This window comes from Orcinus orca, chromosome 9, assembly GCF_937001465.1.
Source record: "Orcinus orca chromosome 9, mOrcOrc1.1, whole genome shotgun sequence".
In the NCBI taxonomy this organism is placed as follows: Eukaryota; Metazoa; Chordata; class Mammalia; order Artiodactyla; family Delphinidae; genus Orcinus; species Orcinus orca.
Window position 1 is genome coordinate 15,218,318 of NC_064567.1, and position 22,301 is coordinate 15,240,618.

General features: G+C 37.1%; 1 protein-coding gene across 18 annotated transcripts in view; it reads right to left on the reverse strand.

Annotated features, from left to right (window-relative positions):
- The window catches only part of AKR1D1 (aldo-keto reductase family 1 member D1), a 98,073-nt gene that overhangs the window by 45,251 nt on the left and 30,521 nt on the right, over nucleotides 1-22,301 (reverse strand). For 8 of the 18 annotated variants that reach the window (XR_007479366.1, XR_007479364.1, XR_007479365.1 and 5 more), the window contains exon 1: nucleotides 1,226-1,410. The exons of 6 other annotated variants lie outside the window; for them this stretch is intronic. Coding sequence is in view for 5 of the 12 variants with exons in the window: in XM_004272158.3 (XP_004272206.1) it covers nucleotides 1,226-1,318 (93 nt within the window). In the remaining 7 variants the exon portion in view is untranslated. Of the gene's footprint in view, nucleotides 1-1,225; nucleotides 1,414-22,301 lie in introns of those variants that run through there. 4 more of the 18 variants (XM_049715102.1, XM_033432381.2, XM_049715104.1 and 1 more) reach the window with 3 other exon arrangements.

The following is a 22,301-nucleotide window of genomic DNA, read 5'->3' on the forward strand; positions in this document are numbered from 1 at the left end:
AAAATGCATGTACTATAAAGTACTACAAAGAGTACTACAATAATAATAGCTAAAATTTTCTGTGCAATCTTCCCTGTAAGATGTAAAATCCATCAGGAAAGAGACCATGTCTTGTTCAGCTTTATATTCCCAGTATAGTATGCGTGCTGGGTGTTCAGGTAATCCTTGTCAAGTGAATGAAAGGAGATATATATATATATATATATATATATATATATATATATATATATATATGTATGTGTGTGTATATATATATATGTATGTGTGTGTATATATATATATATATTTATATATATATATGTGTGTGTGTGTATCAGAGGATATGGAGATGTAAATGCATACAATAATAATAGCTAAAATTTTTTTAACACTTAACCGTGTCAGGCAGAGGCATGACATAATCAGATTCATATCCTTGTGCCTCTGTGCTTCTCTTTCTGCCTACAATGTCCTGCCTCAGCTCTGCTTCTCTGCCTAGCTAACTTATACTTAGTTTAACAGAGTTCATTCACACATGATCATTCAAATTTCAGTAGCATTTCTAGATATAACCACTGTTTATTCTGGTAATTAGCATTAAATGTGGAATTGCAATGTGGAAAGCAGAAAGATATTTTTCTTACAAGTAGAAGCTTTTCTGTGTTTTAATGGAAACCCACTTCAGTCCTCATGGTCAAATCTAACTATTCCCTTTCCTGTGTTTTCAGAGAGATACTGTTTAAAATTCTCAGACAGCATTTACTCTTCATTGTTCTATGATTAATTAGTTATTAGAGTCTGTCTCCTCTGTTAGATTTTTAATCCCTAGACAGCAGAGACACTATTCTCTTCATATTTGAAGCTTCTATAGCCTAGTGCTTCATACATGGTAGGTTTTCACTAAATGTTTTGTTGGACTGAACTAAAACTTCTCAAATATGAACTTAAAAAAATCATAAACTCAGAAATTTTACGTACTTCAGTTCAACCTTATAACCAGCATTCAGGCTGAATTTTAGTCAAGGAAGCAGAAAGGTCCCATTCTTTAAGCCAAGATACTTTAAAATCATAAACTGATTTAGTTTAACCATTGGCTCAGTACTTATTCAGCCAAACAGCAGTCCTTCAAGGTTGCATTCATTATTACAATAATTAAATCAATGAAATCCATTCAAAATGAATTACAGATTATCCTTTAGGCAAGTGTTAATTAAAAAAAAAAAAAAACAGAGAGAGATAAGCTTACCAATCTAGGTTCTGAGTAGGTACCAAGACCGATGATAGGAATGCTGTTTCCATCACTTAGAGGTATGCGGTGATATGCAGCACTGAGGTACATCTTGGAAAGTCTGAGGTTTCAATTTCTAGAAATGCTTCTGAACACCACAGAAAAGCCTTTTTGAAAAGGTGTCCTAATGCCTATTTAATCAAAGAAAGGAGAGCCAGAGGGAGGAGCAGTGGGAGGGAAGAGAGATTTCTCAACCTGTTTTTTTTTTTCAGGTTGTTCTGGAAATCCTAATTGAGGTTGTCCTTTGAACTTATCAGAGGCATGTAAATAATATCCCATTTTGATCTTATGCTTACTTCCCCGCAAAGAAATGATTTTAAAAATAAAAGGAAACAAATCTAGCTGGCTTCTGTCAGCTAGGATGCTTTGGTTGGTAAGTAACAGACCTATCACAAATTCTCTGAAATAATAAAAGAAATTTATTGGTCTATATTCCTGAAAACTCCAACCTTAGAGCTAGCTCCAGGTGTGACTAAGTTTTCCAGGACTTCCCTAGAGATTTGGGCTAGCAGGACTGGGAAGGGGTCTGGTATTTTTATCACCTAGTTAAGTGGGAAACTGGACTGGAGGGGAAAATGTTATGGCCGGGAACCAGTTTTTCACTCTCAGTTCATTTCTCTGCCTCCTTGCTCTCTCAGTGGATTTTCTCTTTATCACTGAAAGATGGTAACCAGTCCTTAGAGTGACATGGTTGCAGGCTCAAACCCAACAAAAAAAGGGATTTTATGTCATAGCTCACACAGTAATCCAGAAATAGTGTCCAGTTGGCCTCAATTGCCTTTCTTAGTTCCTGGAGCCAATCACTAAGTCAATCACAGGGGTCAAAGAAAATAAAAGACTGATTGCTTTAATGTAATTAGAAGCCATTTTTAAATTTGGGGTTGGGCTTAATCCCACCTGGGGAGATTCTGGAGATATTAAGAAAAAGGAAAGGAGTAGCAGTTAGTGAAACAATTAACACATGTTTATTATAGTCTTCCTCCAAAGGATTGTGTTGTGTATGAGAGTTTTGGACCTGGTGACCTTAAAGATAACTGTGTCCATGATGGTGAAAGTATCCTGAAGTTTGTCTCTAACTGACTTGTCTTCTCTCCAGAACAACCTCATTCTTGCTTACACACACATAATCAGCCAGTGGACACAATAATTTCAACTATGTTGGGGCAGGGTGAAACATGGGCAGTAGTGATCTTCAACATTGTTTGTAATTCGATCCAACAAACACTTATTGTGCACCTTTGTGTGCTAAGACGTTGGCTATATATGTTTATTTTTCTTATTTTTGACTTTTTTGGTGTTTAGCTCTATGAATTTTAGCACATGTACAGATCTGTGTAACTGCCATCACAATTGGGATATTGAAAAATTCTATAACCCGAAGAACTCCTTCATGGTATTTGTCTTTAATCAAAAGCTCCCCCACCAGCAACTCATAAAAATCATTATCTGTTTTCCGTTGCTATAGTTTTATCTTTTGAGAATATCATGTGAATTGAACCATATAGTATGTGACCTTTAGAGATTGGCTTCTTTCACTCAGCATAACACCTTTGAGATTCATCCAGGTTGTTGTTTGTATCAATAGCTTATTTGTTTTTAATTGCTGAGTAGTAATGTCTATATACATTATATATATGTGCCACAGTTTGTTTCTCTATTTGAAGGACATTGGTTTGTTTCCAGTTTTTGATGACTGTGAATACCGCTGCTATAAATATTTGTGTACAGGTTTTTGCATGAATATTAGTTTTCATTTCTCTTGGCTAAATACCCAGGAGTGGGATTGCTGGGTCACGTGGTGTGTTTAACTTTGTAGGAAGCTGCCAAACTGCTTTTCAGAATGATTATATCATTTTGCATCCCCATTAGCAATGCGTGTGAATTGCTATTTTTCCGCATCTTTGACAGCACTTAGCATTGTCGGTATTTTATAATTTTAGTCATTCCGATAGGTTTGTCATGGTATCTCATTGTTAATTTTAATTTGCATTGTGGATAATGATGTTGAACACTTTTTCACATACTTATTTGCCATCTATATCTCCTCGTGATGAAGTGCCTATTCAAACATGGGGGTTCAGTGCCCATTTTTTAGTGGGGTTGTCTTCGTAGTGTTGAGTTTTGAGATTTCTTGGTAAATCCTTGATACATGTTCTCTACTGAATACATGGTTTACAAATATTTTTTTCTCAGTATGTAGTTTGTCTTTTCATTCTCTTGACTGTGTCTTTCATGCAGCAAAAGATTTTAATTTTGATAACATTCAATTTATTTGTATTGTTTTAAGAGTTTCATGTGAAAGAACTTTTTTGTCTAACCCTAGGTCACAGAAGTTTTATTCTATTTTTTTTCTAAAAGTTTTATATAGTTTCATTTTTCCATTTAGATCAATAATCCATTCTGAGTAAATTTTTGTATAATCTAGCATATTTAGGTAGAGGTGTTTTGTTTTGTTTTACGTAAGGGTATCCTATTGTTCCAGTTCCATTAGTTGAAAAAAATTATGCTTTCTTCACTGAATTTCTTTTGCACTACTGTTAAAAATCAAAGGTCATATTTGGGTAAATCTACTTTTGGACTTTCTACTTGGTTTCATTGATTTATGTGTCTCTTCCTTTACTGATACCACATTGTTTAAATTATTCTAACTTTATAAAAGGACTTAAAATCAAATGGTATAATTTCTCCAACTTTATTCTTCTTTTCCAAAAGTATCTTAGCTATTCTTATTTATTAACTTTCTATATAAATGTTAGAATCAGCTTGTCTGTGTCTTCAAAAGTCCTGCCAGAATTTTTTGAATTGAGTTAAATCTGTAGATCAATTTCTTATCTTTACTCCTTTGAGTCTTTGAATCCATGAACACAGTATTTCTCTCCATTTATTTAGCTCTTCAGCATCTTGAAGTTTTCAGCCATACACATCCTATATTTGTTTTGTTAGATTTATACCTAAGTATAGGTATATATTTTTTTTAGAGCCATTCTAAATGGCATTTTAGAAATCCTGTTTCCAACTGTACATTGCTAATACATAGAAATAGGATTGATTTTTATGGCTTCGATCATTTAGTATTTATTGAGACTTCATTTGTTTTTGTTGTCTGACATACTGACTATCATGGAGAACTTTCCACATGTGCTTGAGAAAAATATGCAATCTGCTGTTTTGGGTAGGGTCTTCTCTAGATGTCTTTTAGATATAGTTGGTTCATAGCATCATTCAAGTCCTCTATTTTTAAACTGATCTTCTGTCTTGTTGTTTTATCTATTCTTTAGAGTGGGGTACTGAAGTTTCTAACTGTTACTGTAAAACTGTCTATTTCTCCTTTCAATTATGTCAGTTTTTTGCTTCATATATTTTGTGGTTCTTTTGTTAGAGGCATATATGTTTATAATTGGTATATCTTGATATATTGACCCTTTTGTCAACATGTAATGTCCTTCTTTGTCTCATCACGATTATTGACTTCAAGTCCATGTTGTCTGATATTAGTATATCCACCCCAGGTCTCTTTTGGCATTTTTTTATTGCATGGAATTTATTTTTCATCCTTTTACTTTCAATCTATTTATGTCCTTGGATTTAAAGTAAGTCTCTTTTAGACAACATATATTTGGATCATTTTTTAAAATCGATTCTTCCAATCTCTTCTTTTTAATTGGAGGGTTCAATCCATTTACAGTTCAAGTAATTATCGATAAGAAAGGATTTACTTCTGCAATTTTGCTATTTGTTTTCTCTATGTCTTATTTTCTTTTTATTCCTCAATTTTCTTTTTATCCCTCACTACTGCCTCGTTCTGTGAGTGATTTTTTTTTTCTAGTTTACTATTCTGACTCCCATCTTGTTTCCTTTTCTGTATACTTAAAAAAAGGTTATTTCCTGGATGTTTTAGTCAGCTTGGCTGCTATAACAAAATATCATAGACTGTGTGGCTTCAGCAACAGCCATTTATTTTTCACAGTTATGGAGACTGAAAAGTCCAAGGTCAAGGTCAAGATACTGGCAATGAGTTTCTGATGAGAGCTCTCTTCCTAGCTTGCAGAAGGCCTACTTCTATTTCTGTCTTCACATGGTGGGGAAAAGAGAGAGAGAGAACAAGCACACTCTGGTCTCTTCTTATAAGGGTATAAATCTCATCATGAAGACCTCACCCTCATGACCTCATCTAATTACCTCCCAAAGGCCCCATCTTAAAATACCATCCACATTGGGAGTTAGGGCTTCAACATATGAATTTTGGGGAGACACAATACAGTCCGTAATACTAGGGTTACCCTGGGGTTACAATTAGCATTTTAACTTTGTAAGAATCAGGTTTGAATTAGAACCAAGATACTTTCAGTAGTATTGGGTTTGCCAAAAAGATCATTCGGGTTTTTCCATAACATCTTACGGAAAACCCCAAATTAACTTTTTGGCCAACCCAATACATAAAAACTCTGATCCTTTAAAACTCCATCTCCCCCCTTTATGTTGTTATTTTTACCAATTACATGTTTATACATTGTGGGTCAATTAACATAAATATATAATTATTGCTTTATTTATCTTTTAATCATGTAGGGAAAAAAAGGAGTTATAAACCAGACATACAATATTACTGGTTTTTATATTTATCTATGTAGCTACATTTACTGTTGTGTTCCTTATCTCTTCATATGGCTTCAATTATCCTTTTATTTCAGCCTGGAGGACTCCCTTTAGCATTTCTTGTAGCACAGGTCTACTAGTAATGAGCTCTTTCTGGTTTTGTTTTGCCGGATATGCAATTATTGGTGGACAGTTCTTTTCTTTCAGTCCTTTATATATGTCCTCCCACTGTCTTCTGGCTTTCAGTTTCCAAAGAAAAATGGGCTATTAATTACACACAGTATCTCTTGTATGTGATGAATCACTTCTCTCTTGCTGCTTTCTAGATTCTCCCTTTGTCTTTGGGATTTGACAATTTGACTATGTGTTTTCCTGGGAATCTCTCTTAGTTTATGCTTCTTGGAGTTCATTGAGATTCTTGGATATTTAGATTTATGATTTTCATCTAATCTGGGACACTTTTGGCCATTATTTCTTCAAATAGTCTTTTTGTTTCTTCCTCTCTTCTCCTTCTGGGACTCCGGGTATGTATATGTCAGTATACTTGATGGTGTCTCATAGGTCTGTTAGGTTTGGATCATTTCTTTCCTTCTTTTCTCTTTTCACTTCTTAAACTGGATGTCAGTTGATCTATCTGTACTTTTATCTCCAGAATTTCTATTTGTTTCATTTCTACAATTTCTACTAATATTCTGTATTTGGTGAGACATATTCTCCTGGTTCCTTTGTTCTTTCTCCATGACTTCCTTTAGCTCTTTGAGCATATTTAAGAGAGTTGATTTAATGTTTCCGTCTAGTAAGTCTAAATGTCTAGGTGTCCTCATGGACAGTGTCTATTAATTTCTTTCCTTCCCCCTGTGAATGAGCCATACTTCCCGGTTTATTTGCATGCGTTGCAATTTTCTGTTGTTTAAACGTGGAGATTTTTAATATTAAAATGTGACAACTCTGGAAATCAGATTTCCCCCCTCTTCAGGGTTTGTTTTTGCTGTTTGTTGTAGGCTGTTGCTGTTTGCTTGTTTTGTGACTTCTCCAAACTATTTTGGTTAAGTCTGTATTGTTTGTGATGTGAAGTCTGTGTTCCATTAACTTGGGGGTCACCTGGTGTTTTGACAGAGTTTCTTTCAATGGAAAAAGAAAAGGAAAGAAAAGAAGAAAATACTCTCCCAGTCTTTGCAGATTGGTTCTATGTTGGAGCACTCCTTCAATGCTTAGCCACGCTGCTTACAATTCTGCCTTAGCCTTCACTCACAGCTTGCACAGAGCCTGAAGGCCACTCAGAGGTAAAAGCTTGAAGTCTTCTCAGGCCTTCTTTGAGCATGTATCCACCCCTGACACTATGTATACCTGATTCCCTGGTATACATGGGAGCCTTTAAAGGCCCCTTTACCCCCACATATCTCTTTTCCCTGCCTGCTGTTTCCCAGGGTTTTCAGTCTGTTTGTTGCTTGTCCCAACTGTTATCCCTAGCCCGAGGCTGCCACAACCAATATTTCTGCCTTTAAATGCATATAGCAAAAGCCTCCTAGGCTGTCACCTTAGCCCTAGAAATGCTTGAGTCAGGCAAAATAAAGGCAAGCCCTTCAGACAGGCACCGGATGGGCTGGAACTTACAACCACAATTCTTAGAGAATTCTTCGAGAAATTCTGCATTGCTCCCTCTGGCACTAGCCTCCTGCACCAGGAATGTGGGTGCAGTCCTGGTGGCTGGCACCAAATAGGGGTATAGCATGTGGGACGTAGGCAATTTAAATCACCACAGCTGTCTCTTACTGCAAAGCAACAGCTTCTCTCTTCATCAAGCTTTCCCCTGGTTGTAGGTTTTTGACTAGACTCCAGAGTTCTGCAAAAAAATGATGCTGACAGCTTTTGCCAGCTCATCATTTTTTTTGTAAAGGGACAGAGCTCTGGAGTTCCCTACTCTCCTATTTTCCTCTATTCATTTTTTAAAAATCTTTTAAAATTTCTGTTTTTTTTTTGGTTTTTTTTTGCTGTACGCGGGCCTCTCACCGCTGTGGCCCCTCCCGTTGCGGAGCACAGGCTCAGCGGCCCGCTCCACGGCATGTGGGATCTTCCCGGGACCGGGGCACGAACCCGCGTCCCCCGCGTCCCCCGCATTGGCAGGCGGACTCCCAACCACTGCGCCACCAGGGAAGCCCAAATTTCTCTGTTTTGAGATTGGATTATTTCTCTTGACTTATATTCAAGTTCACTTCATCTTTCCTCTGTCTTCTTTCTTCTCTCCTCCATTCTGATACTGAACTCATTCACTGAGTTCCTTTTTTTTCTTAAATCAACTTTATTTATTTATTTTTTTTGCGGTACGCGGGCCTCTCACTGCTGTGGCCTCTCCCGTTGCGGAGCACAGGCTCCGGACACGCAGGCTCAGCGGCTATGGCTCACGGGCCCAGCCGTTCCACGGCATGTGGGATCCTCCCAGACCGGGGCATGAACCCATGTCCCTTGCATCAGCAGGTGGACTCTCAACCACTGCACCATCAGGGAAGCCCGAGTTTATTTTTTAGAGAAGTTTTAGGTTCACAGCAAAATCGAGCAGAAACTACAAGAGTTCGCGTGTACTCTTTGCTCCTCCATATGCTTCTCCCACTATCAACATACCCACCAGAGTGGTACACTTGTTACAACTGATGAACCTATACTGACACATCACTAGCCACCAAAGTCCATGCTTTACAGCAAAGTCCATGGTTTACATCAGGGTTGACTCTTGGTGTTATACATTCTATGAGTTTTGAAAAATGTATAATATCATGTGTCCACCATTACAGTATCATACAGAATAGTTTCCCTGCCCTAAAAATCCACTGTGGTCTGCTTACTCACCCCTCCTTCCTTCCTAATCCCTGGCTTCCACGGATCTTTTTACTGTGTCTGAAGTTTTGTCTTTTCCAGAGTGTCATATAGTTGGAATCATAGCTTTTCAGATTGGCTTCTTTCACTTAGTAATATGCATATAAGGTTGCTCCACGTCTCCCCCACCCTTCATGTCTGTTCATCGCTTGATACCACATTTCTTTTTATCAGTGAATTATATTCCATTGTCTGGATGGACCACAGCTTCTTTTTTTTCTTTTAATAAATTTATTTATTTATATTTATTTTTGGCTGCGTTGGGTCTTTGTTACCGCCCACGGGCTTTCTCTAGTTGCGGCGAGCGGGGGCTACTCTTTGTTGTGGTGTGTGGGCTTCTCATTGCAGTGGCTTCTCTTGTTGCGGAGCACAGGCCCTAGGCGCGTGGGCTTCAGTAGTTGTGGCATGTGGGCTTCAGTAGTTGTGTCTCACGGGCTCTAGAGCGGAGGCTCAGTAGTTGTGGCCCACGGTCTTAGTTGCTCCGTGGCATGTGGGATCTTCCCGGACCAGGGTTCGAACCCATGTCCACTGCATTGGCAGGCAGATTCTTAACCACTGCACCACCAGGGAAGTCCCCACAGTTTCTTTTTCCATTCACCTACTGAAGGACATCTTGGTTGAGCCCAAGTTTTGGCAATTATGAATAAAGCTGCTATATACATTTGTGTGCAGGTTATTGTGTGGACATAAAATTTCAACTCCTTTGGTTAAACTCTAAGGAGCACGATTGCTGGATCATGCTGTAAGAATAATTGTTTAGTTTTGTACGAAACTGCCAACCTGTCTTCCAAAGTGGCGTTCCCACCAACGATGCATGAAAGTTCTTGTTGCTCCGCTTCAAAGAGTTTTTTATGTTATGTTTTTCATTTCTAAAATTACTATTTGATCATTCTTTTAAAAAAATATTTCTTTGTTGAGACTCTCTATTCTTTCACTGGCTTCAAGACTGTTCTTGATTTTTGGTAAGGCACTCTTGTAATAGCTGCTTTAACATCTTTGCCAGATAATTACAATCTCTATGACATCTTGGCATTGACATCTTTTGGTTTTACCCTACATAAATTTATATTTTCCTTGTTATTCACTTGCAATGTAAATTTAGATTATATTGAAGAGTTTTTGAAAATGAGGTCTTAAGACATTGGGTCCTATTTATATCCTGTAAAATGTTGATATTTTTGTTTCAGAAGGCAGTCGACCTGGTTAGGTTTAGGCCACAAGGTTCCCCTGCCTCTGTGAACTATGGTTCATTTCTCAGATTTTGCAGTGATCTTTGGATTTATCTTGCATGTATACCACCTGATGGCAAATCTGGGACTTAGGCAGTGGTGTATCTATATAGTTCATTTCTCAAAATATTTGATATAACGAATAGTATCTGATCCAAGCATACACAGTTTAAGGGTGAGCCCAGGGTAGTTCATAAACAACTTTATGGCGTCACTTTCCCAAATTCTTCCCTCACTGCAATCTCTTGGTTACATTCTAGTTCCTTAATGTTCTATTTTTGGTCTTCTATCTAGAAAGCTTTGGTTACCCCGCTGCTCTATTGTGTGCTTCCACAACTGCACCTGAATCTAGGGCCATGTGACAAGAGACTATAGAGACAGTATAAAGGCAAGAGAGGTTGGATCCACTCTCTTGGAACTGCAGCTCCCCTGAAAAAAGAGGAAGCTTTCCCTTCTGCATAGTTTTGGATCCTGCTGGCCTGTATTACCTGAGAATGCTACAACGCCTACCATGGAATTTCTTGGGAACTAGGTCACAAGTTAATAGAGGGGAAAGAAAAAGAGGCAAAAAAGTAGGGGAAAGTAGGGGATTTTCAGATTCTCTAAGTATTATGAGTTTCTCTCTCACGTCAGAACTAGAGGTCTTCTCCTGAAGTTCTGTCTGCACTCTGGTGCCCACTAACTGGTTGGCAGGGTGATACTGAGAGAGCCCAGTGACACTTGAGTTTTGTTCTTCTTTCCTAATCCACCTGCTACTATTTACTTTTCAGAGTCCAGAACTAACTTCCTCCCATCCTATTTCATGTTTTATAGCTGTATTCAGTGGGAGAGTCAGGGTAGAATATGCTTACTTCATCTTAGTGGAGCTAGAACCCTCACTTATTCCTAAAATTAATTTTTAATTTATCACACATGCTGACTAAATTGATGTGAATTTACATATTGGATTGCTTTTCTTTTGAGAAATGGTTGGAGTTACTCTTTATATATTGATACTGATACTGATACTCTTTATATATTGATACTTAAACAATATGTTAAGTTAAACAATTCCTTCAAAGCAGGATACAGTGACTCTGAAGAGAGCAAACTGACTATTGCAGTGAGGGTGGTTCCTGCTTCTCAGTAAACTAGGTTTGGTTGGCAGGGTTTAATGATCTTACAAGAATCATTCTCTTGATGTGTATAGTCCAATTTTTACAAGGTTGAAGGTTGGGATTTATGATGTGAGAGAACTTTTAGGACCAGAAGAAATCTGCATAAGGAAGTCTGTTTTGAAAATGTTTTTAAAAACACCTATTAATTTTTTTCAGCAGGGTCAAGTGGGTATTGATCCAGCAATTAGACTTATAGCAGTGATTATGGTCTGAGGAAAATGCATGAGAATGTTTTGTCTGTCTTTAAATGGCACAAAAAGACCCTAGGGGTTTAGAAGGAAGAAAATGAAATTGTAGAAAACCGTACTGAGAACCCTTTAGTCATTTACCAGGCAGCGTCAATGTAGAAAACAAACCCAAAGAAAAAGGGTGTTGAGTTCTCTGAAAATGAATACTGTTACAGAGATTTGAGCAGAAACTGTCTACTTTGTGTAATTAGTTTCAGCTGAGGGTTTTGAGTCAACTGTTATTTTGGGGGACCGTCTACTTCTGGGAGATTTCAAAGAACTCTCAGCTTGAGGTCTACCAATGAAATGGAAGTCCGATGATTTAGAGAAAATGATGTATTGCTTTTAATTGAAAATATGAATCCAAGGATCACTACCCTAGAGTTTCATTACTGTGTTAATTATTAGCAGTACCTGATAAGGTCCTATTTGTTGGAGCCAAGGCAAATCTCCCTTTATTTTCTTTTCCAGAAGACTCAATCTTCAGATTTCAGGTCATTCAGAGATTGCTTCTGTGATTAATTTGGAAAAGCCACTCATACCTGTTTAATGATAAGATTACTAATATCAGTTTGCAGTAAGGCAAAGACTAGGATTAGAGTGAAACTTCTAAATGCACAGAGTGGGCTGTTATTAACTCATAAAGGGAGTTATAGCCCATGTCATTAAGACTAATGGGGGTACCTTGAGATGTGGAAATTCCAGTCTCTGAGAACTTTGACAATTTTCAGTTTTAGAATTCCTTGGCTTTCTCTACATTTTTGTAAAGATTAAGGATAAAGATAATGAAGTTTTTGAGTAAAAGGCAAAATTCTTCAAAGTTCTTTAATAATAGTCTGGCAGAAAAAGTCTTAATCTACCTTAAAAATAAGCAAAGAATGATCAAAGCATAGTAGAAAATAGTGATTGGATCAATATTTGCTCTTTTATTTCATGCTAACTGGCAGGCTGGCCCAGGTAATTGTTATCTGAAGTGAATTCTCTTTTGGAAGAGGCCCATATGCCATGAGTGAATTTGCATCCGGGCATATAACTTGCTTGACAACCTCTAGTTTTTGTGTTTAAATATGAACTATAAATGAACAAAATTAAATTAGGGTTACCAAAAGGTGCATTATTATGTTTGACTGTTTAATTACTGAAAGGATTCACAGGACTCAATTTATGCTCATGTTACAGGCAACAAATATAATATAGCAATATTATAGCTATATATATTATATATTATAATAGCAGGAGAAGAATATGCACTGGGAGGGCCCTGGAGATCTCAGGTGCAGGTTTCCTTACCCTTCCACCACTGGGTTGCCCAGGATATATTTTGTCTTCAAGGTTTTGAACGTCCACTGCCATGTGTGTGAAGCACCTTGGTGCCAAGAAACCCAAAGCCTGCTCCAGGTAAGCTGGTTGGTGGCCCAGGCACATTCCAGCCACGTGACCAGTCTGAACTGGCAACTCTGCCCGTCAGGTGCAAGTTAAATCCAATTATTACTACTGAACGTTGTTGACAGACTGGTACCTCTGTCTCAAAATAACTCACAGATCTATGGTTACAGAACCTTTATTTCATGTATCTCATAGTGTTTCCAAGGGTCACTCTCATGCTCCAGGCAGTTCTGGAGATAAGCATTTGGCCAATTCAGATCAGCTGAGATTAGCCCAAAGGTCCAGATAGGGCACAAGCAATTTCCTAACACATGTTGAACAATCAAGGGATTTTTCTTGGGAATTCCCTGGCGGTCCAGAGGTTAGGAGTCTGTGCTCTTACTGCCGAGGGCCTGGGTTCAATCCGTGGTTGGGGAACTAAGACCCCACAAGCCGTGTGGCATGGCCAACAAAACAAAAAATAATAGGCAAGGGATTTTTCTTGCTCATGTGTGGAAAGAGAATTGTTAGGTTCAAGGTGCTACAGCTATGGGTAGTGTGATAGGTGAAGAAGAAGCAATGATGACAATAACTTGTCTCCAGGGCCTTTAATTTATCCCATAAATGTATTATAATTATTTCCAATTGACAAGGCATTTAAGTCTAAAACCCAGGGAAAAAAGTCTTTTAAAACTTACTTTACCAGTCCTTTATTTAATAACAGATATGTTTATTTTAACCTGAAAAGTATACAATTATTGATATGTACTTATATTAATACATTTTATTTAGACATAATTAACCTGGGAAGGTAAATTTTCATTTTGATTTATCAGGTCCTCCCCCCTTTCAAGTTTCATAATCAAAAGAGTTTGTACAGTTTTTCTAAATTAATGAAAATTTGGAGAATGCCAAGTAAACCTGATTATTTTTACCTATTTTTAAAATAAAATTTTGTGGTACCTAGTGGTCTTTCCAGGAAATTCAACGATAGGTTAGTCATCAAAAGACATCTTAATTGAAAAAATTTCCCAAGTTGGGACATTTGAAAGGACTCATGAGACCCCAAAGAGTCAAGTCAGGTAATGCTTTGATTTACAGGTGAAGGAGAGAGCACAGCAAGAAGTTCAGGCAAGAATGACAGGTCGGAGAAGTGGCCTCTACCAGGCTCAAGCTTCCCAGGGGACACGTTCACACACACAGCACGTCCAGTGTCCTGGCTGAACCACCACGATCTACGAGGGCTTTCTTAGCCTCGGCTGGAACTCAAAACCGAGGCTCCCAGAATAGATGTTTATGACTCTGCCAGCTAACTTAACTGGTTGGGCCAGTTGCACACCATCACTAAAGAAGCTGACCTTGGGGGTAGAACTGATTTCTAAGGGAGTTTCATTCTTTAACTCACAGATCATAAAACTGACCCCTTTTTGGCCAAGAGTCAAAAATGTCATCCAGGAGATCCAGAGATAGAGTTTTTCCATTCCATCTGTAAATCAACTCTATCGTCCATATAGTTTTATTTTTCTGAATTTGGGAAAGGCAAAATCAAGAATGCCTAGAGGGTAAAAGTTATAAACATAAGACACAAGTTTGTAGAGGCAGGCACAAGTTATAGGGAATGTTTTATTTTGTCCAGGCATTATTCTTAAAGCAAATCACAGCCAGAAACAATAATTAGTAGAAACTTTTAACTCTTTGAAGCAATAAGGAACTTTTTGTTAAAATGATTTAAGAACATGCCAGAATTAATGAGGGCTAACAGAATACGGAGACAATAGAAAAGACATTTTTTATTGAAAAAAAATTTATTTTGTTCTATGGCACAAAATAATCGAGTCATTTTACAGAAAGACAACCTAAATTGTCATTTTCACCTTTGGGTCAATATTCATGTAATAATTTGTAATAATGGATTTATTAATATGTAAGTATTTATATGTAAGTATTAAGACATTCAAAGATATATAAATATACAAATAGATGATAAATGTAAAGGTTTTTAGTCTTAATGTATAATTAATTTATAAGCATGTTAAATAAATTATGTTTATCATATTAAATTTATAATCTTAATCATGTGCAACAATTTCTTTGATAAATAGACAAATTATATTTACTATCCTGTCTTGATATTTGTATTTTTCTGTATCTACTGCTAAGCCTGTAAGGATCGCCTCTACATCAAAGCCTAAGAAACAATAATAAAAACATTTGTCTGGGACTTCCCTGGTGGTCCAGTGGGTAAGGTTCCACACTCCCAATGTAGGATCAGGGAACTAGATCCTGCATGCTTGCTGCAGCGAAGATCTCGTGTGCCGCAACTAAGACCCAGCGCAGCCAAAATAAATAAGTAAAAATAAATAAATAATTATATTAAAAAACCTCTTGTCAATATTATGTGACTGATCAGGTTTGGTGGGCATCTACTGTCTGCCTAGCGCTCTTGCCATCTTTGGGAGGCAATCTTCCCTCCATCTTTTTGAAAGTTGCTCCTTTACTTAGTCTAGTCACGTGGTTATTATAGAGGCTGCTAATCACCGTATCTTTCGCTCTTCCTGGCCAGTGTCAATTGGTCCAGAGGTAAGCACATAAAGTAGGTGGGGTCAGTCAGAATCCCTGCCAAGAAGAGGAAGATGATCTGAGAGAATGTAACCGACAAGAAAAGGAAAGAAGTGACAAGTGATGGGAGAATGTCCTGGTTGTGTTTGTATCCACCCTTCAGGCTTTCCCAAGGTCCAGCCCTTCTCGCTACTACATGAACTAGAAGGAAGTGCGTAAGAGGACTTATAAGGAGAGAGATGTAAAATATAGGAAATGTATTGTTAAAAAACAAATCAGGATTTTTTTTTAGTAGACAATGTAAATGTGAACAAGGTTTGCAAGATTCAGAAAACATTTTTGCATTATATATGATGTAACTCATTATGTATGATGTTATCCATATGCAAAAATTTCTTCCAGGTTTATTCCCAGGTATAGCAAGGGCAAAAAGTAATTCTACATGATTGTAAGAGCGATGTTTATGCAGCTGCATTCTGATACTGCAGTCTGACAATTTCACCAGGTATTGTTAAGAAAAATTTCCTAAAACTTGGAAATCATACAGGGGTACTGTTTATAAAGTTCCTCCAAGAATTATTTAATTCTCTAGGACTCTTTACTACTTGATAAAAATCTAGGTATTGAATTTATATGTTAACTTGTAGACTTCTGTTAGAAAAGATAGTCCCAAAAGTTATAGCTGTCTTGCTCTGTGGGACATTAACCAGTTTTGTACCTAACCCAGCATTTTTTTTTCTAAATGTTTAAAATGTCTTTCCTGATGGATTACTTAAACTTTTGTTTTTAAAATTCTCTTGGAACCAGTTTTACCGTTTTATTTGTTCTCTTCTTAATAGGTGAAATAAACCTTTGACATTTGTTTATATTACATTAATATGAGTCATATTTTCAACGTTTTGAAAATTATAGTTTGACAGGATATTTGTGGAGAGTACTCCTGTCCTTAAATTGGGTGCCTAAATTTAGGGATAAAGGTAAATTTGTTTTGAGTGATACAATGCAACAAGTGGTAACTCATTATGTAATCCAGGTCTCTGGAAATTCGAAGGGTTTTTTTAGCCACTTTGCTCAAGATTTTATGGGAAACTTCCAGAAAGAGCAAGACTATGACAGCAGTATAATGTTTGAGTCTCTCCAAATATACAAGAAAACTTTCCTATGTCCAAACTCTAGAGACAATAACAATAAAACTCTGTGTGTGTCATAAATTTAGGACATTAATTAGGGTTGATGTTCCTAACTAATGAACAGCTTCTGAAAAAAATGAAGAAGAGCAGCAACACAATAAATTACTTAAAACACTGAATATTCTTCTAAAAAAAATGATACAAATGAACTTATTTACAAAACAAAAACAGACTCAGACTTAGAGAACGAACTTACAACTTACGGTTACCAGGGGAAAGGTGGGGGGAGGGATAGTTAGGGAGTTTGGGATTGACATGTACACACTGCTATATTTAAAATGAATAATCAACAAGGACCTACAGTATAGCACAGGGAACTCTCCTCAGTATTATGTAACAACCTAAATGGAAAAAGAATTAGAAAAAGAATAGATACATGTATATGTATAACTGAATCACTTTGTTGTACACCTGAAACTAACACAACATTGTTAATCAACTATATACAATATAAAGTAAAAAGTTAAAAAAAAATGAATATTCAGATTAAAAGAAATTAAAATGGCCCTTAAACATGTTAAAAGTTGTTCAACCTCTCTCACACACAAAATAACAGAAATGCAAATTCAAACTAAACTGAGATATTATATTTTACATATCAGACCGGAAAAAAATCTTCCCCATTGTGGAGGCTGTGTGGAAGCAGGCACGGTCACACGTTGATGAAGGGAATGCAAGATGGTGCACCCCTATGTACCCCTATGGAGGGACATTTGGCAATATCTAGAAAATCACATACACATTTACTCATTGATCTAGCAATCCCTGTCCTAGGAATCTATCCACAGACACAATGGCAAAAACATAAAATTATGGGTGCACAAGTTTTTGCTACATAAATTATCCATGTTTGCAAGACACTAGAAAAAAATCAAAAGAACTATGTGGCAAGGACTATTTTGCTGGTACCATGGCTGAATCTTCAGTAGTCTATTCTAATTTTATTTAGCTACCTGCTCTGGTTGATGATTAGACATCAACCAGAAGACCGTGACTTGTATGAACATAAATCTATTGACCTACTTTCTTTCCCAATAAGTGTGATCTTTGGTCAGAGGCACCGTTGTCTGGTAAATAATTACAGTACATGGAGATTCTGTAAATATTTATATTCTGGAAGAAATGCTGTGAGCAAGTAATGCATATCTGAGCCAAAATGTCAAACTTCAGTGAGAACAAACACTGTCCCCTCTTTGATAGAAGGGATCTGGTGTAATCAATCCATCACAGTCTGTCAATGAAACCAACACAGTCGTCCAGGGAATAGGGCAATATCTGCTGTTGTCTTGTTGGGTACCAAGAAGTAACAGGGTCATTCTCTGAGCATCTATACAACTAGCTAGACACTCCCCATGAATTTGTGTTGATTTTTAGACTATTTCTCTTTTCACACAAAGTGGGTAGCTAGCAATACCATGTGACATTCCACCCACTGGGAAGATTTTCTTTCACCTATATCTTCAGGGGTACTCTGGAGTAAGACCATAGTGTAGCAGTCATCCTGTTCTGTCGGAGTTGGCCATAGTGCATGCCATCTAACTGTAAACCAGGCCTTTGGTTTTCTTCCTTTATTAACTGGTCACATGGAACTTCCCACGAAGATGTATGTATAAGGAAATCACAGAATGTCAGGACTGGTGACAATGGTTACCATTCTCCCCCTCAGCCTGAAAAGGCAAGAATGGGGAGTGGTTCCTGAAACCAACAAAGTGATTGTGTTTCAAATTTTGTTTCCTTTAAAAATCATGTTTGGTAATCTGGAGAAAACCATAATTTGAAAAGATACATGCACCCCAATGTTCATTGCAGCACTATTTACAATAGTCAAGACATGGAAACAACCTAAATGTCCATGACAGATGAATGAATAAAGAAGATGTGTAGCACAGGGAGATCAGCTCGGTGCTTTGTGACCACCTAGAGGGGTGGGATAGGGAGGGTGGGAGGGAGGGAGACGCAAGAGGGAAGAGATATGGGAACATATGTATATGTATAACTGACTCACTTTGTTATAAAGCAGAAACTAACACACCATTGTAAAGCAATTATACTCCAATAAAGATGTTAAAAAAAAAAAAAGAAGATGTGGTACATATATACAATGGAATACTACTCAGCCACAAAAAAGAATGAAATAATGCCATTTGCAGCACGATGGATGGACCTAGAGATTATCATACTAAGTGAAGTTAAGTCAGAAAGAGGAAGACAAATGCCATATGCTATCACTTATATGTGGAATCTAAAATATGACACAAGTGACTGGCATAGTTTCTATAAGATAATAGAGGCTGAAGAAAAGATTTGTTTGAATTCAGTTTACATGGATGGTCTAGCCTCTGGATAACGAAGCCTAGAATTTCAGAGTTGGAATAAACTTTGAAAAGACACTGCAATATTAACAGAGTAATACAGTATTAATGTCCAAATTGTTATTCTTAAAATTATTGGCCTCCCGAATTGTGACAATTTGTTGCCTATGCACAGTCAGTGCCTTTTGATTTTGAAAGAGTAAATCTAGCAAATTCATCTTTGGGTGTATGCTGAGATAGCTTCCCATATTAGGAAGATTCTGCCATAGAAACAGTAACTACCAGATAATATAAAAAGAACAACATACAACATGGATAAGTTCACAGATATGTTAAGTGAAAGACACTAAAACATGGAAGAGTACATACTGTATGACTTCATTTCAATGAAATTAAAAAACAGGCAAAACTAATCTATGGCAATAGAAGTTGGAATAATGATTACTTTGGGTAGAGGTTTATTGACTGGGAGGGGTCACAGGGAGCCCTCTGGGTGGCTGAAAATGTTCCATATTTTCTGCCTGGGTTGTGGTTACAGGGATACATACATTTGTAACAATTTGCTTAGCCGTACACTTAAGATTTGTGCACTTGATAGCATGCATGTTAAACCACAATTTAAAAATTTAAGAAAAGAGTAATTAAGTATCCTGCATACAGGCACTTATGTTTGTTTACATATTATATTGTGAAGGGGCAGGTGTTATAATATTAGTTTTTGAAAGAGAGGGAGACTAGTGTAAAAGTCTGGGGATTCCAGACATTTTCCCATTACAATCACGTATTTTCAGCTAAGATTTGAGGTATATGTGTTTTTTCTTGGCCTTAAATAATACAGATACTGACTACATACTTGTCCAGTGCCAGCACAATTCAGTCCAAGCATTAAGGTACTCTACCAGCAAGCAAAGGGGCAGCGTGATGAATGGTACAAACATAGTATGCTTATTTGCTCCTTGCTTCTTTGTTTTTTAAACATGATAGATTTATTTGTCATCTATGTGTGGTCTTTGTTTGTTTGTTGTTTTTGTTTTTTGACAGCACCATGCAGCTTGTGGGATCTTGGTTCCCCAACCAGGAATCAAACCTGTGCCCCCTGCAGTGGAAGTGTGGAATCCTAACCACTGGACCTCCAGGGAATTCCCTGTTCCTTGCTTCTGTGTCTCTCATAAATAACTGGGTTTCTAAATGTAGGGTGCCCCATTATTGCTGTGTCTCCTCAATGTTCTAAAGCAAAAGTTCGTTACATTCAAATATTATCAAACTGTTCAAAGTCTATAAATCTAGCCATGTAAATTGGAAAAGCACTAATGGTTTTCTATTTGTTCTGCAGTGGTGTAAATACAACAAAAATTTCACTTAAAATAACAAAGACATGGAAAACTCATGAGGTTTTCACTTGTACTATCTGTAAAGGAATCTAATATTACTATGTTTAAGAAATGGTGCCTCTTTTTTTCCCAAAAAAATGTTTTTTGATTGAAGGATAGTTGATTTACAATATTATATTAGTTTCAGGTGTACAGAATAGAGATTCAGTATTTTTGCAGATTCTACGCCATTATAGGTTATTAGAAGATAATGGCTACAGTTTCCTGTGTTGTACAACGTATCCTGTTGCTTATCTATTTTATACACAGTAGTTTGTATCTCTTAATCCCATACCCTTAATTTGTCCCTTCCCCTGCCCTCTCCCCTTTGGTAACCACAAGTTTGTCTTCTATATCTATGAGTCTGTTTCTGTTTTGCATATACATTCATTTGTATTATTTTTTAGATTCCACATATAAGTGATATTAGACAGCATTTGTCTTTCTCTGTCTGATTTATTTCACTAATCATAATATTCTCTAAGTCGATCCACATTGCTGCAAATGGCAGAATTTCATTGTAATATTCCATAATGTGTGTGTGTGTGTGTGTGTGTGTGTGTGTGTGTATATATATATATATATATATATATATATATATCCAATCATCTGTTGATGGGCATTTGGGTTGCTTCCATGTTTTGGCTATTGTAAACAGTGCTTCTATGAACGTTGGGGTGCATGTGTCTTTTTGAATTAGTGTTTTTGTTTTTCTGAATATATACCCAGGAGTGGAATTGCTGGATCGTCGGTAGCCCTATTTTTAGTTTTGTTTTAAAAAAAAATTTTTTTGTTTTTGGCTGCATTGGGTCTTCGTTGCTGTGTGTTGCGGCGAGCAGGGGCTACTCTTCATTGTGGTGCGCGGGCTTCTCACTTCGGTGGCTTCTCTTGTGTGGAGCACTGGCTCTAGGCACACGGGCTTCAGTAATTGTGGCACTTGGGCTCAGTAGTTGTGGCTCGTGGGCTCTAGAGTGCAGGGTCAGTAGTTGTGGTACACGGGCCTAGTTGCTCCGTGGTATGTGGGATCTTCCTGGACCAGGGCTCGAACCTGTGTCCCCTGCATTGGCAGGCAGGTTCTTAATCACTGCACCACCAGGGAAGCCCTATTTTTAGTTTTTTGAGGAACCCCAATAATGTTTTCCATAGAGGCTACACCAATTTACATTCCCACCAACACTGTACAAGGATTTCCTTTTCTCCACATCCTCACTGACATCTGTTATTTATAGACTTTTTGATGATGGCCATTCTGACAGGTGTGAAGTGATATCTTATTCTTGTTTTGATTTGCATTTCTCTAATAATTAGCAATGTTGAGCATCTTGTCATGTGCCTGTTAGACATCTGTATGTCTCCTTTGGAAAAATGTCTATTCAAGTCTTCTATTTTTTATTGGTATTTTTTTATATTGAGTACTATGACCTATTTATTTTGAATACTAACCTCTTGTTGGTCATATTATTTGCAAATATTTTCTCCCATTCCATAGGCTATCTTCATTTTGTTGATGGTTTCCTTTGCTGTGCAAAACTACTTTTGCTTTTATTTCTCTTGCCTTAGGAGACAGATCCAAAAAAATATTGCTATGATTTGTCAAAGAGTATTCTGCTCATGTTCTCTTCTAGCAGTTTTATGGATTCAAGTCTTACAGTTAGGTCTTTAATCCATTTTGAGTTTATTTTTGTATACAGTGTGAGGGAATGTTCTAATCTCATTGTTTTACATATAGCTGTCCAGTTTCCCCAGCACCACTTGTCAAAGAGACTGTCTTTTCTCCATTGTATAGTCTTGCCTACTTTTTCATAGATTAATTGACCATAGGTGTGTGGGGTTTTTTTCTGGGCTCTCTATTCTGTCCCATTGATCTATGAGTCTGTTTTTGTGCCAGTACCATGCTGTTTTGATTATTGTAGAACTGTATTATAGTCTGAAGTCTGGGAGGTGATACCTCCAGCTTTCTTAGTTTTTCTCAAGAGTGCTTTGGCAATTTGTTCTAATTCTGTGAAAAATGTCATGGGTATTTTGAGAGGAATTGCATTAAATCTGTAGGTTGCTTTGATCAGTATGGGCATTTTAAGAATATTAATTCTTCCAATCCAAGAGCACAGGCTATCTTTCCATTTCTTTGTATCATCTTCAATTTCCTCTGTCAATGTTT